The sequence below is a fragment of the Tiliqua scincoides genome, chromosome 1, assembly GCF_035046505.1.
Source record: "Tiliqua scincoides isolate rTilSci1 chromosome 1, rTilSci1.hap2, whole genome shotgun sequence".
NCBI classification, from domain to species: Eukaryota; Metazoa; Chordata; class Lepidosauria; order Squamata; family Scincidae; genus Tiliqua; species Tiliqua scincoides.
In genome coordinates, this window is record NC_089821.1 from 217642298 (window position 1) to 217660246 (window position 17949).

A 17949-nucleotide genomic window follows, 5' to 3' on the forward strand; every position below is an offset into this window, starting at 1 on the left:
TTCATAAACCCTTCCATTAGTGCAGATTTTCAGTGGATTAAAATCTCAGATCAATTTACTTTTCTTCCACGTTTGGTTTTTGTTACTGATATTGTCATAACTTCCATTATTTTCATTATGTAAGAATTGAAAATTATCTGTCAGGAGGGAAGCCAAATACATGGAATTCGCTTTAAATTTTTGTATTGATTAGAATTTTAAATTGATTAAAATTTTCTGTTAGGATATTCTTTTAGAACTATTCAGTTATTTAAAATACAGTGGTACCTCGCATAACGAATGCCCCGCGCAGCGAAAAACTCGCAGAACGAAAGCGTTTTGCGAAGTTTGGTAACTCGCACAACGAATTTTTATGACCCGTGCTTCGCAAGACGAATTTTTTGTTTGCTTGTTTTGGTTTGACTTAAGGGGGGGGATCTTCATGCCAGTTTATGATCCCGTTCACCCTAGTAAGGGAAGGATCTTCATGTCAGTTTATGATCCCGTCCACCCTAGTAAGGGGAGGATCTTCATGTCAGTTTATGTAACTAAGTCCCATTGTGCTTGCTCCCAGGAAAGTTTGCACAGGATTACAGCCTTCAAACTCCCCACTCAGCATCCCCCCCCATCGCTCATTCACCCTCTCACTGCCCCATTTCCTTCACGTTTCCCCCCATGATCACGGCAAAAGCAAGCAATTGAGTGCACCTGCTCTGTCCTCCCCAGCTTAGAGCACAATCCTGTGCGTGTCTCCTCAGAAGTAAGTCCCATTGTGCTTACTCCCAGGAAAGTGTGCACAGGATTACAGCCTTCAAGCTCCCCACTCAGCATCCCCCCCCGTTTTTGAAATCCTCTGTACAGTATGTATGCCTTTAAAGAGCACTTAATAAACACTTTGTAAACCAAATTTGACTTTGTTCTGACTTTTCTTGCCCATAGGAAAGCATTAATTAAATTTCAATGCATTCCTATGGGAAAACGCGCTTCGCAAAATGAAAAACTCGCATAACGAAAGGACTCGCGGAACGGATTAATTTCGTTATGTGAGGCACCACTGTATTTGTATTTTGCCTTTCCCTTCTTGCAAGGGAGATAGATGATCAAGGCTGCTTATAACATATTTTGTTTTAGATGTATACACCATATTTTGGTCAAGATTGTCCCCAGAGGTCCCTACAATAATAATAGAAAACAACTTGGGGGCCCCTTTTTCCTGTGGCTGATGCCTCCACTTGCTTTGCCAGTCTCTGGGCAATTGGTACCAATTGGTAGGTGGAACTGAGTTCTTTTCAGGCAGGAAGAAAGGTTACTTTCCAAAGACTTTTTAAGTCCTTGGGCAGCTCCATCCTGCCTGGTGTGTGGGGCTCCCGTAGCACCAAAATGGCTGCTGTGGGATCGTGAGTGTGCTGGGCAGCCACCAGTGTCTCCTCTGAGGAAGGGGACTTTTGTCCCCTTCCTGGGTAAGGGCCTCGCAGTGGGCCTACTTGATTCTGTGGCAGCTGTTTAGCCAGCACAGAATCAAGGAGTCCTGTGTTGGGCCACGTGGCCCAACATGGGGCTCTGAATCTGGCGGAGCTGAGTTCCGCAGGTCCTGCCCCCCCCCACCATACCTTCCTTCCACCCTCTCCAGAACCCCACTTCCCCACATCCAGCACCAGAGCTGGCCCAGTGCAGGCTTGCCAGCGGTGCATGCCCATGGTGAGCCTGTGCACCAAGTTCAGGATCGGGCCCTAAATGTCACTTCCAGTTTTTACGATAAACCAGAAGTAATCTTCTAAGGCATCCCGAGGCCTGTGGAGGCTGTGCATGGCCTCCATGGTTCTGAGGTCTCAGAACACCCTCTGGAGGTGACCAGAGTACAACTCTGGCTGCCTCTGGAGGGTCCAGATCAAGCCAGCCCAGCAGGTTGAGGACCAGCAGATTTTGAAATCCATGGGTCCTGAATCCACCGATATAGATGTCTGACCTGTACACATAAAATTTCCTTACCTGTGGTATCTTCCCAACTTGCTTTGTTACAGACAGCTCTCCTAACTTAATAGTGTGTTTAGTTGTTTTTTAAATACTGTTGATGGGGAATTTTGCAATCTTCATTCTGTTCCTTTTCAGAGACCCAAGTCTTGTTAGGTTTGCGTAGAACAGTTACTTGAATCCTAACTTCCATGGCACTCATTGGACAGGGCTTTTCCCTTCCTGCTTTTCCACCCACCCCCCAAAGTCTGTTTCTGAGGGTTTGGGAGTCTCTCTGGAATAGCACAGAATTTGCCAAAAGGGACTGCAAGAGGAGGAAATGAAAGTGTTGTCTGTCTACATGCAGCAGCACTTTCGGTTCCATACCATTTACTTAACCAGAAGGGTTTCAACATATAATTTGCATTGTAAAACACAGCATTTTACTGAATCTAAGCTGATATGAAACTAAGGCTGCAATCCTAACCACACTTTCCTGAGAGTTAGCCCCACTGAACAAAATAGGACTTACTTCTGAGTAGACCTGGTTAGGATTGTGCCCTCAGTTCTGAAGCTCTTGCCATGATTAAAATAAATTGACTATTCTAATGTTGTTTTAGGCCTCTTGTATCTGAATCTGTGAACAACTCACTTTTTCATCAACTAGCGGAACAATTGCAGCAACAAAACTTAGAACACCTTCGCCAGCAGCTTCTGGAGCAGCAGCCTCCAAAGGTACATGGGTCTATTTTTTGGACAGTGACTGTAATTGGTTCATGTCTTTTTCTTTTTTTATTGTTCTCTTCCTATTCAACAAAAGTCAGTATCTTCAAAATAATCTGTATCGTGACACAGAAAATCACTATCTTGTATTAACTGGAAAATATTCAAAAGCAATGGAGGCAATGGTCTAAAGCATCAGGTGCCAAACTCCAGCCCATGGGCCAGATCCAGTGTCTGGAAAGAGCCTTCCCTGTCATGCGAGGTGCTTACCATTCTGCTCTGCTGCCTGTTATCTTTCTAGCCAAGCTTGTCAGAAAGTTGCCCCGGGCAGCCACATCCATTGCCTGTTTCAGGCTCTGTGCGCCAGTTCCAGGTGACTTTCTAATAAGATTGGTTGGAAAGATAAGTGAGCACCTTGCACAACAGGGTTTTAGCACTATGTAGTGGTGCAGAGTTTGGAAACCACTTCTCTAAAGAGCCAGATGTGCACTTAAACTTATTTTGATGGTACCTCCTATGAAGAAACAGAAATGTTTTGCCATTTTTTGATTCTGTTAAAATATTTCCTCAGTATCAGCACTGGCAGGTTTTAAGCTGAAAAAACTGAGAGATACAATAGATGGGGGAGGTACTATGAAGAACTAGCTTTATTTGCATACACAGATATTCTTAAATAACAGTGAAGTTTAACAAAGGGCCCTTCTTAGGAAAAAAACTAAGCGGTTTTGCCACTAGGTGTCACCAAACATTGCAACTTAAACCCTTTAAATATGCTTTTAAAGTAACATTTGCATCTCAGCTATTCAGCTGCATTTCCACATCCAGGATCTGTATTGTTTTTGATTCACAGATACCCGAAAGAGCAACATGCAGTAACAAATTAACAGTAGAGCATAGCACTCTCAAGTTAATTCTGCAAAATGTAATGCTCATAATTTGTTAGAATAAGAAATGTCTCAAGTCTTTTATCTAATAATTTGCACTGAAGCACAGACTGATCTTCACATTGTCAGCTTGTTTATACATATGAACATAAGAAGAGCCCTGGACCTTTCTTGCTTAAATCTATCCAATTCTTTTTTAAAAGTATCTATGCCAGGTACAATCACCACAAGGAGGCAAGGAGTTCCACAGATTACAGTAATTACACACTGGATAAAGAAATATTTTCTTTTGTCTGTTCTAATTTTCCTGCCACTCAATTTTAGTAGGTGTCCCTTGGTTATGGTGTTGTATGAGAGGAAAAAGAGCATCCCTCTATCCACTCCTATCCATCCCATGCATAATTTTATGCCTCAGTCATATCCCCCTCATGCGCCTTTTTATCTAGGAGCCTCAAATGCTGTGGCCTTTCTTCATAAGGAAGGTGCCCCAGCCCACTAATCATTTTGGTTGCTCTCTTCTACACCTTTTCCTTCTTTGTGGTAAGCATGCACTGTTGTTTTAAACAGCCTCCTTGAAAACTCTTCATTGGGCAGTTTTTACCTTCTCTTTCAACTTCTTTCTAACTAATTTCAGCTAGTTTCTCTTTCAACTTCTAACAACTTTCTTTCCTTCATTTGAGGGAAATTCGCTCTTTAGAAGTCAAGGGCTTTCATGTCAGATTTGCTTGTCACTCTTGCATGGCAAAACAGATTGCAGCATGGTCACTGTTCCCCAACAGTTGAGTAACATTTACATTCCTAACCAGCTCTGAGTACCACACAATATCAAATCTAGAGTCAGCTGTTGTCTAATGGGCTCCATAACTAGCTGCTCTACGGCACAGTCTTTTGACATATCAAGAAATCTGAGGTCTTTTTCATGACCAGAGCATGAATTGACCCAGTCGATATGAGAATAATTTAAGTCCCCCATTACTACATTTTCTCTCATTGATGCCTCCCTGATTTGTTTCTTCATCTCAGGATCCCCTTCAGAAGTTAGGAGAATGATAATACACCCCTACTATTGGAACTGATCATTTAACCCACAGTGATTCTGTGGCGGAATTGGACCCCCCTTCAGTCTCCACCCTGCTGAATTTTTGTGCTGCCTGACATAAGTGGCTACCCCACCTCCAACGTGCTCTTTCCCGTCCCTCATAGCCTTGCAGTATCTCACTGGTTCTCCACAGTCCACCAGGTTTCCTTTATGCTTGCTATAGCTATGTGTTTTTCCTGGCTGCCAAACATTCCAGTTTTCCTATCTTTGCTTGGAAATGGGTATTTGCATAAAATGCAAATATGAAAAAATAAAAAACAGTCCAACGTTTCTACATTTTTAGAACTCCGTCCTTATAGTTATGCATAGGTGTTGAACTTCAGGCTGATCTGACTTGATTAAGTTGATTTAATTTTGACTGACTTGATTTAGATTAAATTCTAATGTGTTGTTATAAAGTGAAATAATTAACAATAAAATGCATTCTTAGTGAATTCACTACATTCCAAAAGTATGTGTTCAGTCTTTCTATTGGAGAAGATACCTGTTCATGATATGACTATGTAATGGTGTCTGGAGTTTGTGATATTTGACAGCCCACTCACTTCTTCAATTCTATCCATTCAGTATTTGTCAGAATGCTGAATAAATTTAAGGAAAGTCAAGTTCATATAGCAGTTTCCTAAGCATATGTCACTGTAGATCCAACCTGGCTCTTGCGTGACTGAAAAAGGAGACATTGTTCATAATCCCCCCCCCCAAATCAGTGGTAATTTTAAGCACGATTGTGCTACCTCATGTAACTTAGATACATTAATCAGTGTGAGCTGGACATGTAGTGTATTGTTTTACAGGCAAGCCCTGAGGAAACTCAAGAAGGAAATTTTGGTTCTGAGCATTCAGCATCACCCTCACAAGACAGTAGCCACCAGCAGTTTCTAGAAGTGGAACCTACCCTTGATAATTCTATGGATGTTCAACAACAGGTGAAATTCACTATTTGTGTTTCAGTAATTGAAGCATGAACTCCTTTACGGTTTACTACGTAGGGAAGAAAAAGTCTGTTAAGCACGAAATATATCGTAGCCTCAATTACAGGTTGTCATGTAGCACTGTACTGCACCCATAAGCATTTTTCCCAGCTGTTGAACAGACAGATGAAGTCAACATTATTAACCTTAATGACCTGTTTGGGTGTTATATGCATGGTCTAGGTCAGGGTGGGCAAACCCTGGCCCAGGGGCCTTTTGTGACCCTCAGGGTTCCCCAATCTCCAGTGAGCCTCTGGAGACTGTTTGAGTCCGTGCTGGCCCAAGACTGCCAGTCACAACCACCAGACACAAGATGCAGGCTGAGTTAGAGCAAGGCCTTTTATAGTCTCCAAGTGCTTTTCTGCTTTTCCCTGGGCATTATTTTAACCCTCCCCCCTTGCCTCTGAACAATTTATGTCTCCATGTGTTTCTGGCTTGATCTGTATGTTTTCACACAAGAGGTGTGTGGCAAACAGTTCATAGTTCTCATGTGGTTCTACATGCCTGTATTATAGTTCTTGTGTGTGTTATAAATAAGCTCAGTAAAATTCATTCGTTCGTATAAGTTCTGTCTCTAATGTATTCATTAATATAAATTTATTCAGATTTGAAATGTAAATTAATTCTTTTTTTTCCTGCCCTCTGGCACAGTGTCAGAGAGATGATGTGTCCCTCCTGCTGAAATGTTTGCCCACCCCTAATCTTGGTGCATGACACTTCTTACCCTGGGATACTAAGTGCAGGGTTTTTCCCACAGCAAACTTTTACAAGTTTATGACTCTGTCCAGTAATGTTTATAACCTGTCTTGTGTGTATACATTGCTGTTGCTAGATTCGAAAACATATTTTCTTTTACTTTTGTGTGAGCATATAATTTCTTCTGCATTCAGGACATGGATATAGATGAAGGACAAGAAGCAGTTGAACAAGAAGTCTTTGAGCAAGAAGAAAAGAAAACAGCCGTTCCTTCAAGATCAAGAACACGCTCAAGATCTCGTTCAAGGTTTTGCAATTTTCTTACTCCAGTATAGGAATTTTCATCTTGATGCAATAATATCCAGGCTTAGTTTTAAAAACTAAACATATTTATTTTTCAATTGACCTGGCGTGGAATGGGGTGTGCACTTGCATGCCTTTGTTTGTTCTATTAGCAGTATTGAACTGTTTATATTTTATAGGTCTCCCAGAAAAAGAAGATCCAGATCACGATCTGGCTCTCGCAAGCGTAAACATAGAAAACGTTCACGCTCAAGATCAAGAGAACGGAAGAGAAAGTCCTCAAGGTCATACTCCAGTGAAAGAAGAGCAAGAGAAAGGGAAAAAGAACGACAGAAGAAAGGTTTACCTCCCATACGATCCAAAACACTAAGTGGTAGGTCATACATATTTATTTTTCCTGTCTCTTAAAAAGCTCAGAACAGTGTACATGGTCTCCATCCACCTGAGTATATGTCCAGTACTGGGCTGCAAAAATAGTAATTGGAATCAAAACCGTTAACACACTGTAACAAAAGTCTTGATGTAGGCACAGCTTAAGTCTGCTGTGTCTTACAATCAACATATAACAGCACAAGTTCTTAAATGCTTAACTCAGTGGTTGTCAAACCTTTTAGCACTGGGACCCACTTTTTAAAATGACACTCTGTTGGGACCCACCTAATTTTAGGGTGGGCTTTAAGAAGTTTAATGGCTTCCAAGATGACAGACAACAAGAACGTTGTGAAAGGAAGGAGGTGCTCTTTTAATCACACTTAACATTTTCTGTATTGATATATCCTGCAGTCCTCCCTGTACATTTTGGTCCATTGGGTTTTTCTGAATTGTAATTTTCAACTTTCTTTATATATTATTTCCTCCCAAACAATCCTTATGCAGAAACTTTGCTTGGGTTTGGATGCTGCTTGGATCCTTATACAGAAATTTTGTCCAGTAGTTTTTTGTGAAAGGCTTTGAGTTAAATTTTGCCATTTGTATTGTATTAATCCTTGTTTTTGGTGGATGAATATTTAGCAACTTGGTTGCACAAAGTTAGATATCTTTCCATGTTCCTGAAAGCCTTTGTTTTTAGAAAATCAGTATTTTATATGCTTTTTCTGGGGGCTAGGGATAAGAATAGGCCCTCAGTTTGGCTGTACTTGTCGTAAGAGGCGACTAAACAGCCACCGGGTAGATGGGACTCATCAGCCTGAGAAGGCAGCTCATCTGAGAGAAGGAAAACTCTGATCCCAAACCTCCACTGCCTTGTGGCTACATCCAGTTGTGGAAAATGCTTCAGGAGTCAACCTTGAGGCAAAATCCGGAGCCGGAGTCCCTGAGGCAGTTCATGGCTGAAAACAATCACGTTCTGGCAACTCCTGCGATGCCGCTGGAACCAACCGTTTTGGCCTCTGCCTTTCCGTTGGACCATTTCAGCGACGTGGAGAGGGGGGATTTGCTGCCTGGGTAACAGCCTATCCTCCATACCTACTTTACCCAGGCTTCGCGCACTGGAGAGGACACTCTGTTCCAGAACCACCATTCAGAGCGTGACACCATAGTCTTCCGAGACTGAAGGATGCCAACAAGATATGCTTTTTCTAGGAATTCAAATGACTTTGTTAATTGATGATTTATATCATTAGTTTCTGCTTTAGCAACTTGACCTAAGTTAGATATCTTCCTCATTTTGATGAAGCTGCTTCTGTTGATTTTGAATAAAAGCTCCTTTCTGAATAAAAGCATGTGCATTCAATAGCCATTGCATTCCTGGAAACCTAATTGTATATTGCATAACTTATCCACAGTACATTCAGAGTATAAGCAGCCCATATGTCAGTTGTTCTTTGATTAGCAAGAGATAAGTGTCAATTACTTAAGGCTCTGAAATTCTGTGTTTAAATTAAAGAACTTGATAGATTGATTTGATAGATTACATGCCTTGTAGAAGATACCAATTTGCTTCAGGATAAAAAGTTCCAAGTTAAATGAGCATATCATATAATGAAGCAAAGTAATATTTGATTTATGCAACATTTGTCTTGCCAGTGTGCAGTACTACTCTTTGGGTTGGACAAGTAGACAAGAAAGCCACGCAGCAAGACTTAACCAATTTGTTTGAAGAATTTGGACAAATAGAATCAATAAATGTAAGTGAAGTTGTCATCATGTATCTTTAAAGCAATAACTTTGTTTAAACAGCTGTACGCAATTTAGAATTAAAACCAGGATGGTTATATCCAAAGAAAGTTGCAATCGAGCCTTGTTGAAATCAGTGAGGGCACAGTCCTGCCCTTCACTTGTGCTGACACAAGTCCCTTGCACCAGCCCAGGAAGGTTGCAAGTGTGCAGTAAAGCACGTTTGCGCCTCCTCAGGAGTAAGCTGGGCTGTCTCACGGAGGTGTGCCGGCCTGCGGAGGCAGGGCTGGGATCCAGCAGTTATGCTGGATCCCAACCCCCATTCCCAGGGAGTTCAGAGCAGCTTCAAGCCGCTCCGCTCTCCTTAGACTTGTGCCACCTCAGGGGGCAGTTACGCTTGATCCTAGCCCATTCTGGGCAGTGCGGAATGGCTCCGGGTTGCTCCATTTGGCGCAGATCTAGGTAGACCCATTGGGGCTGCTGCAGCTTTCCCTGCATAAAAGTTTCCCCTTGCCCTGGACTGAGCCAGAGTCAGTCCCAACCTTGCACTGGATACAGCACAGGCCTGCTGGCCTTCCTATTCCAGCGCAAGTTAGGATTGCACTACCTGTTTCACTAATTTCAGTGAAACTTAGCCATGGTTCAGGAACTTCCAATGTAATCCAGAGGTAGCTATAGTAGTTCCTATTTTTAACATTTTGTATTCTTTCTTGTAGATGATTCCTCCCAGAGGTTGTGCTTATGTCTGCATGGTTCATAGACAAGATGCCTACCGTGCTCTGCAGAAGCTAAGCTCTGGCTCATACAAGATTGGATCTAAAATTATTAAGGTATCCCTACAGAAGACTTATCCATCTTCAATGCAAATTACATTTTTTTTTAACAAGTGAGACTAAAACAAAATGCTGTAGTGTATTCCCACCCTCTAACAGGAGTGCTTCTAATCAGGGCTTCAGTCAACCTGAAACGGGAGCCTTGTATTGCTGTTTCAGGGGGTGGCAAAATAGGAACGGGGTATTGAGTTGAAGGAAAGACAAGGGGGCCATGTTGAGAATCACTGTTATAGAGGAACAGAGATATGATATCCATTGATTACAAAAGTGGGAAAGCTTGTTCAGACTGGTCATGTAAAGTGACTATTCCTAAATTATGAGTTGAATCACTGGACCAAATCATGAGTAGTGCAAAACTTAAGGCAAAGTTGCCAACCTGTGTTTAGAAAATATAGTGCCCACAGTCTGCAGGAGGGAGTTGGGCTTCTATGTCTGGAAGAAAGACCAGCAAGATCATCTCACATAAAGCCAGAGTTTTTTCTGTTCCATAAGTTAACATTTTTATCATCACTATTGTAAAGGTATATCCTCTCATCTGGAAAGCATAGGGTATAATTGATTTTTCCCTCTTTTAATGCTTAGGAGTTTTGTCCATATGTCACACTCTTTAGACAACTAATCTTATTCACAATTACCTGAGAGTAAGCCAGTTGACTAGAACAACTTCCAGTTTTGCGATTGCAAACCAGAAGTGGTTTCCAATCACTTATTTTTACTATTCTAAGACTTGGGGAGCCCTGTGAAGGGCTCCGTGGGGCTCCCCACACCTCCTGGAGACTGCTGCATCTATCTGTAAGTAAAAAAAACTTCCCCTGGCAGCAGCACGATCCTGGGGTTGGCATCACTGCCTTCCCCCTCCCCTGCCAAGACTGACCCTGGGAGTTTTACTCCTGAGACGTTTGAGAACTTGGATTAAAGAATGAGTTTGATATGTACTATGGAAAATGGCTTTCAGAACAAAATATAACCTCCAAGGTAAGGAATATAATTACGTAACTGTGCAAGAAACTTACTTTTGGGTGGGAGTGCTTGGAAGCCTTCAGACCATTTCTTCCACCTTGCATAGCACTTCCATAGTGCTGTCTTTGGCAGATGGTTCAGTATATTGAAAACTGGGCAAAAACCTGTGGTGCCTGCTTGAAATGCTGATATGGTTTACTTGCACCACCACTAAATTGTATTTTATTTTCAGATTGCGTGGGCTTTAAATAAAGGTGTGAAAACTGAATATAAACAATTCTGGGATGTGGATCTTGGAGTTTCATATATACCTTGGGAAAAAGTTAAATTGGATGATTTAGATGGCTTTGCAGAAGGAGGCATGATTGACCAGGAGACTGTAAATAGTGGTAAGGATATTTAAATGTATCAGAAGTTTATTTTTATTTTTTATTTTTATTTTTTCATGCTTATTACAGAACAGTGTGTTTCCAAAATAGTAAATGTGTCTATATGAATGAATAATGGCAGGTGTTGTGTTCTCAGACCAATTAAGAGGTAGGATGACTGTTTCCAAGTCACATTGAGTTATGACATTTCCCATTAATAAGTTTTTTAGATGAACATTAATCTTCCGCATTTTCCCCAACAATATCTCTCCATCTTAGAGTTCATTGAGGATGTTGTTAGGAGCTAATTCTTACTAGACAATATACTGCTGCTTAGATGATGGCTTTGCTGTAAATCAGGGATGTCCAAACTTTTTGGCAGGAGGGCCACATCATCTCTCTGACACTGTGTTGGGGGCCAGGGGGAAAAAAGAATTAATTTACGATTCAAATTTGAATAAATTTACATAAATCAATATATTAGAAATGGAACTTATATGAATGAATAAAGGTCTTGCAATAGCTCAAGACATAAAAAGGTCTTGCACAAAGCAAGGCCAGCATTTCCTTCACTGCTTCATCACAGACATGAAACAGCAAGCAGTGGAGGGGGCCCACAACTCACATGAGACGTAAAACAGTTGCCCTCACACTGAGAGCAGTTGCATTGGGACAGAGCGGGCTTCAGCAAGTCTCCGGAGGGCCAGAGGCTCATTGGAAACTAGGGGCTCCCTGTGGGCCAGGCTGGGAGTCCCTGAGGGCCTCAAATGGTCCCTGGGCCAGGGTTTGGGCACCCCTGCTATAAATTCAAAGATCTACACAAGTTCAGTAGTTCACTGGTGTAAATTGGCCATGACTGGAGAAATTTTTCTGAGTACATCTTCTTCCTATCATGATGACAAAGATTTTGGTTTCTATTGTAGTAACCTGATAATTCATACTATCTTCTAACTTAATTGTGTCTACTATCCTGTCTCTTCAGAATGGGAAACTGTAAGAAGCTCAGAAACTGTAAAAGAGCCTGTGCAAACAACCCAAAGTACAACTGTTGACAAGACAACAGCCGTCACAACACAAACAGAAACTTACACACAGTCTGTTGCTATGTTACAGGTTAGTATTGAACTTGATTGTGTCCCAGATTTTCTCATCTAGGAGAAAAGGCAGTTAAAATGGAATGAATAAACCCCTTTTTACTTGACCCCCCCCCCAGCATAGCATGCAGTGTGCAGTCTGTATACTCTGTCAGTGCTACTGTCTTGTACAGGCTTGTGGGGGATATGATAACATTCACTGTTACTTTTAATTCTTATTTCTTTGCCCTCGACATTTTCTGTAAGTTTTCCTTTAGGGGCAAGTTAACAGATTTTAAAGAGTTTCAGAAAAATTGCATCTCTGGGATGGTGGTGAGGGCAGGGGTATTATTCCTTAGCTTCTGATACCAGAAGATTTAAAACTGTCTCCTGACATAGCAGCATGGAAGTTAACCAGTTCTCATTCATTACAATTTCCATCAGTAGATAGGAAAGAAAGACAATTCATTTTAAGTTAAATTTTTCTATTTTATTCTTTCGAACGTTTAGATGCTTTATTATTATTCAGGATAGTAGTTAGTATCCATAAACTTGAATACTATGAGTTAGATGCAATGAGATCCTAATATGCAGAAGGTGGCTCACAATTTTGTTTGACATTCCCCTCTAGATGCATCTGCTCCACGTTCCATGACGTTTCCAGGGGTTCTCTAGCTTTCAGGAGTAACTTTTCAATAGTACAGAGAGACTGAGGCAGGGAGGGTACAGGAAAGGCCTATTCTGAAAGTGGAAATCTGCTTGCGGGTGTCAAGCTCTAATTCATTAAAGATAAAATTGAGGAGTTTATTGAGCAGCAAAAAAATGAAAGTTGTTTTAGAGTTTATCAGTAGTTAACCAAGACATTTGTTTTAATTAAGTAATAACTTTAATCTTACTAATAAAGCATTTTAAATGTTTGTGCAATCAATAGATCATTTAATTTAAGCTGATGTAATCAGTCTTGGTCAAAATATAAACCTGATTCTATTTGCAAAAACCCTGTTCAGCAGATATTAACAGTACAATTGTGATTTTATTTGGGGCTGTAGAATTCTGCATCCAGCGATGATTTTACATTAGGAACAATAAAGAGAAGACAAGTGTTCTTTTCTTCTCAGGACTGAATCGAGTTTTTCCTTCAGATTCCTTCAGGTTTCAGTAGCACAAGAACTGTAAAATAGATTCTGTGATTTTTGCATAGTGGTTGATTTTCAAGAACTAATTCCTGGTTTTTTAGGTAGAATGAAAAGTTCCTAACAATCCTTGAACATTCCAGCTCAGGACGCTGAGTGATCCTACCTTTCACTTGGGCCGACGCAAGTCCCTTGCACCGGCCCAGGAAGGTCACAAAGGTGCCATAAGCACATTTGCACCTCCTTGGGAGTAAACTGGGCCAGGCCTGCGGAGGTTGACACAAGCCTCCTCGCCAACTTCCTCAGCAAGCCTTGCATTGGCCCTGCTGGGTCAATGCAAGGCTCTGGGTTGGGCGGGGAGGAGGCGGGACGGAGGCGCTACTGGGCAAGGGGAGTGCGGGCAGTGGGTAGCCCCGGGGGCGGGCAGTTGGGAAGCAGAAGACGGGGCTGGATCCCAACCCCCATTCCCAGGAAATTCAAAACGTCTACAAGCTGCTCCACTCTCCTTGGACTTGTGCCGCCTCAGGAGGTGGCACAAGTCCAAGGAGACCCACCTTACCCGGAGGTAAGAGGAGAAGTTTCCCCTTGCTTCTGGCTGAGCCACTTTGGGCCCCTATCCTGCACTGGATACAGCACAAGCCTCTTGGCTTGCCTGTTCCAGCACAGGGTAGGATTGCGCCCTTAGTTGACAAAGAACAATTTGTTTATCCCCAAATGTAGAAAAGTCAGTTTTTCAACTTTCATTTCACTTACTGTATTTACAGAAAGATAGGCAGTATGGCATATAACTTGACATTTCTTCCTTTTAAAATAATTATATTTTAAAGACTACCAAGGGCTAGTTCTGGTAGTCTGTTGCATCAAAAACCAAATGTCTTATTGCACTATAAAGAGGCTAGCAGCACAATCCTATGCAGATCTACTCAGAAGTAAGTTCCACTGTGTTCAATGGGGCTTATTCCTAGGAAAATGTTCATAGGATTGCAGCCTAGCACAATTTTCATTGCATAAGCTTTCTTGTACTCTGCTTCATTATATGCATGGTGGGCTGTGCACACACATTCATGCACATGTTCACACAAACCATCATGCACATATGCAAAAGAGAAAAAGGAACAAAAATGACCATGATATGTAAGCAGCATAGTCTGTGGAATTTAAATATGTAAGATAAGCACCAGGGCAATTGTTTTTAAGGACTCGTTATGTTTTAAAGTAAAGTGCAGAAAGACCTGCCTTGTTGAAACTCAGTGTCATTGAATGAGAAGCAGAGGAGCCAAGCAACACTGCAAGGATTGCCCACCTTTGTCATAGGCAGAACAAAGAAGGAAAAATGCTCAGTAAATGTTAAACAAGTTACGTGTTTTAAGAACTTGTGCTGTTACATGTTAATCGTAAAACAGAGAAAACGCAAGCTGTACCTGCATCGCAATATTGAAGAACTTTCTGCACTTTACATTTGTTATAGCCTGTGCATGATTTTTATTCCAATTACTGTACTACTTTTACAGCCTAGTACTAGACAAGAATATTCAGAAGCAAGTTGCGCTGAATTCAGTGGGATTTGCGTCCAAGTAAATTTTCATAGGATTGCAGCTTTTGTTGTAAAATCTCCCATCTAGCTAATTCAATTGTCAAAATAACTGTGCTAAATAAATACTGAAGATTAATTTATATGTTTCTCCTTCTTTTCACCTAAACAGATTCCTGTAGCTCCAGCTGTACCAACTGTCAGTTTAGTTCCACCAGCATTTCCAGTTACAATGCCTGTCCCTCCTCCTGGCTATAGTACTATTCCTCCCCCTCCTTTTTTGAGAGCAAGTTTCAATCCGTCACAACCACCTCCTGGTAAGTTCCCTTTAGAATTTATGTGTATAAGATTGTTTTTATTAATTTGTCAATTTAACTAATGTACTGATTGTTTTCCTTGAACTTCAGGATTTTCAAAAATACGGTGAATACTTTATAATTAGTTCTCCAGATCACTTTTATTAATTTTGTCTATTTATATTCATGACTCTGTTTCTTCTAGGCTATATGCCGCCTCCAGTTCCGCCTCCAGTTCCGCCTCCTGTTGTTCCATCAGCAGTCCCAACATGTAAGTTGTTTCATTACTTTCTTTCACATGTTTTTGGTAGAACAGTGTGTGATGATCGGTGGGAAAAAGCCCTAGTGCCGGTACCCCTCTCTTTCCCCCAGATCTGCCCCATGACAGTGTCTCCACTGCTGTCACAAGGACAGAACAAGGCAGAGAGAGACCACTCTTGAAAGCCTTCTTTCCAGTTATGTTGCAAGCTCCCCACATCTCTTAAGTCTGTAGCGAATAACCTAGGGTCTGCAAGGGCTTGCAAAGCTCTGATTGAGTCCCAGCACCCGCTGGTACACAGTAGATTAAAAGATACAGTCAATTAAAGTTCCCAGAAAGAAGTGGAATCGTTTGGATAATGCAAGAAAGAAAGTAAAACAGACTTGGGAAAGGCTCTTGCATTGGCATGGACCTGGTGTGTTTCTTCTCAACTAACAAAATCGGGCAATTACATACAAACTTAAATGCAAAATAATTTCCTCATGTAGCTAAATATTGCTGTTCCCTGTCTGGTACTTAACAAAAAATCAACTTGAAGAGTTCATCATACCTCTCTGATCCTCTGGAGTTGGGTGAGTGCTTAGCTGTGCTTTCCCTGACAGAGCCAAGCTGAAACATGCACAAGCAATCCTTGTGCTTGGCCTTAAAAAACTAGGTGTTGTTGATGTCACTGGCCCACCTGATTGGACAGTTTATGGCCACCTGGACATCTCTAGATGCCCAATTGGCTGGTGCATGCCAATCACAGCAGATGGGCTTGTTAGGAACTTTTCTTCATTTGACCAAAGCAAAGACAGTGAATCCTCGAAATAACCTACAGTGCCATGCAGTCTGTCTGCAGTGGTGCTGATCTCCAAAGTGTGACAGGAAAGGCTCTTTCTGCACCATTATTAACCTTGTGCCAAGACATTTCTTAAGGGCAATAGAATGGGGGGAAAATATGGTGCCAGGAGGGCTCATTCATCACATATTGCTGTGCTCTTGTTACAGAAACGAGTTTGGGGTATTGTCATTATAAACTGCCTTATAATGGATGGTAAAAAAAACAGGGGAGAGGTGTGGGTGGGTGAGTGGTTGGATTATGCCCTGTGTATTTTAGTTGTACTGAACAAGGATATTTTCGTCTGGGAGAAAATTGTCAACTTCTCCTATATCTAGTACTACAGCAAATGTTGGATCACTTGTCAGGGAAGAGGGAATTATTCACATGTATCATTCTGAATTTTGTTTATAAAGTCAACCTTACATCAAATTAAAATACCATTTTAAAAACCATGCAAATTTAGTGATTGCTATCAATTTCTGATTACCTGGCTTGTCATCTGTAAGTTTTGCACCAATTGGTGCTGGCACAGTGGTACTAGTGCAGGCCATTTTCCCTATCCCCCCTTCCATATTGTAGTTCCATGATTTCTCTGCAAAGATAATCCTGAGCGTTGCGTCCATTAGCGATATGGTGCAGGAAGCTGCAGCAGTACAGGGGAATCCCAAGAAACTGGGTGGAGACACCTTAAACCTCAGGAATGAATTTTCAAGAAACTTGGGGTTTCATGGGAAAGAGGGGAAGAAGTAGCAGGTCTTACTGTAACACTTTTGCACTGGTGGATGCTACCCATTAAATGGGCTTAGTTCACTGTAATCCTAAATCACAAACTTCTTAAATACTGATTAAGAAGACCTCGCTGAACTCTTTATGTGTTTGTTTTTTGCAGCTCTTGTACAGCCTTCACTATCAATTACTCAAGAGTCATTGAAAGATCTTCCTTTTAGCAGCCTTGTTCTACCAATTGGTACAGTGTCTAGTAGTCTCACCACCCCAACATTATCCGCTGGAAGTGTTTTTACTTCTCTTTCAAGTAGCAAGTCAGAAATGGATGAAAAAGGGTCCCACCTTTCAGACCTTCAGATTTCATCTAGTGAAAATAGAACTGGTAAGCAAGACAATAAAACTGTTAGTAAAGTTGCTATGGACCAGAGTTACCATATGTTGACTTTATCTGTGCACTCTGAAAAGGAAGTTATTTGGGCAAAACAACACAATTAGCAGTATCCCATGATGTAAGTACCGCAAGACTGTACTACTTCAAACTACACTACGTGTGGAAGATCAAATGCCCTTTCATTTTAAAAATTACCAGCACACAGACTTAGCATTTTCCCTTACATGCTGGCATTTGGTATGCAGGGAGATGAGTGGTTTGTGCAGATACATCATGTGAAGTTGCTGATCTTGTGTTTTATCTCTGAGACTAGGAAGCATTCCTCTTCTTTTTCATGAAGGGAGATGGGGATCTGAGAGTGGTTCAGTATGCTTGGAGCTCCTTGTCCCTCATCTGGAACATAAGTCCTATTCTGTTCTACAGTTTAGAGCAGTCTGCATAAAGATATCATTCACTGTTCATTATGTAGTGCCATTAGCCTTTTCAGTAGTGTTCATGTACTGTAGTTGTACCTTATAAAGAGTGGTACCACACAGTTTAAAATGGTTTAATATTTTATTTTGTATCTCAATGGAGAATTCAGATAGTTGGAGATACAGGAAAAGACTGTTAAAACTGGTTCTCCTTCAACATCCTTGTTTCTGGCTTTGATTCTATTAAACTCCTTCTCAAAAACATATGGAAAGTAGTTTAAGAATTATTACTAAATGTCTTAGTCTCATTTCAGATTTGAGGTGCCATGTTTATTTTTTTCTAAACAGGTAATTTCCAAAATACAGGTTAGGCCTCCATATCCACAGATCCTGTTTCTGCGGACCTGGTTCAACACGGACCTG

General features: G+C 41.3%; 1 protein-coding gene across 4 annotated transcripts in view; it reads left to right on the forward strand.

The window, feature by feature from the left end:
* The window catches only part of SCAF8 (SR-related CTD associated factor 8), a 106468-nt gene that overhangs the window by 38749 nt on the left and 49770 nt on the right, over positions 1-17949 (forward strand). For all 4 annotated transcript variants that reach the window (XM_066615825.1, XM_066615835.1, XM_066615817.1 and 1 more), the window contains exons 9-19: positions 2550-2664; positions 5430-5561; positions 6497-6609; positions 6785-6978; positions 8631-8731; positions 9437-9550; positions 10746-10902; positions 11864-11994; positions 14791-14935; positions 15120-15185; positions 16886-17104. In XM_066615825.1, coding sequence (XP_066471922.1) covers positions 2550-2664; positions 5430-5561; positions 6497-6609; positions 6785-6978; positions 8631-8731; positions 9437-9550; positions 10746-10902; positions 11864-11994; positions 14791-14935; positions 15120-15185; positions 16886-17104 — 1487 coding nt within the window. The remainder of the gene's footprint in view (positions 1-2549; positions 2665-5429; positions 5562-6496; positions 6610-6784; positions 6979-8630; positions 8732-9436; positions 9551-10745; positions 10903-11863; positions 11995-14790; positions 14936-15119; positions 15186-16885; positions 17105-17949) is intronic.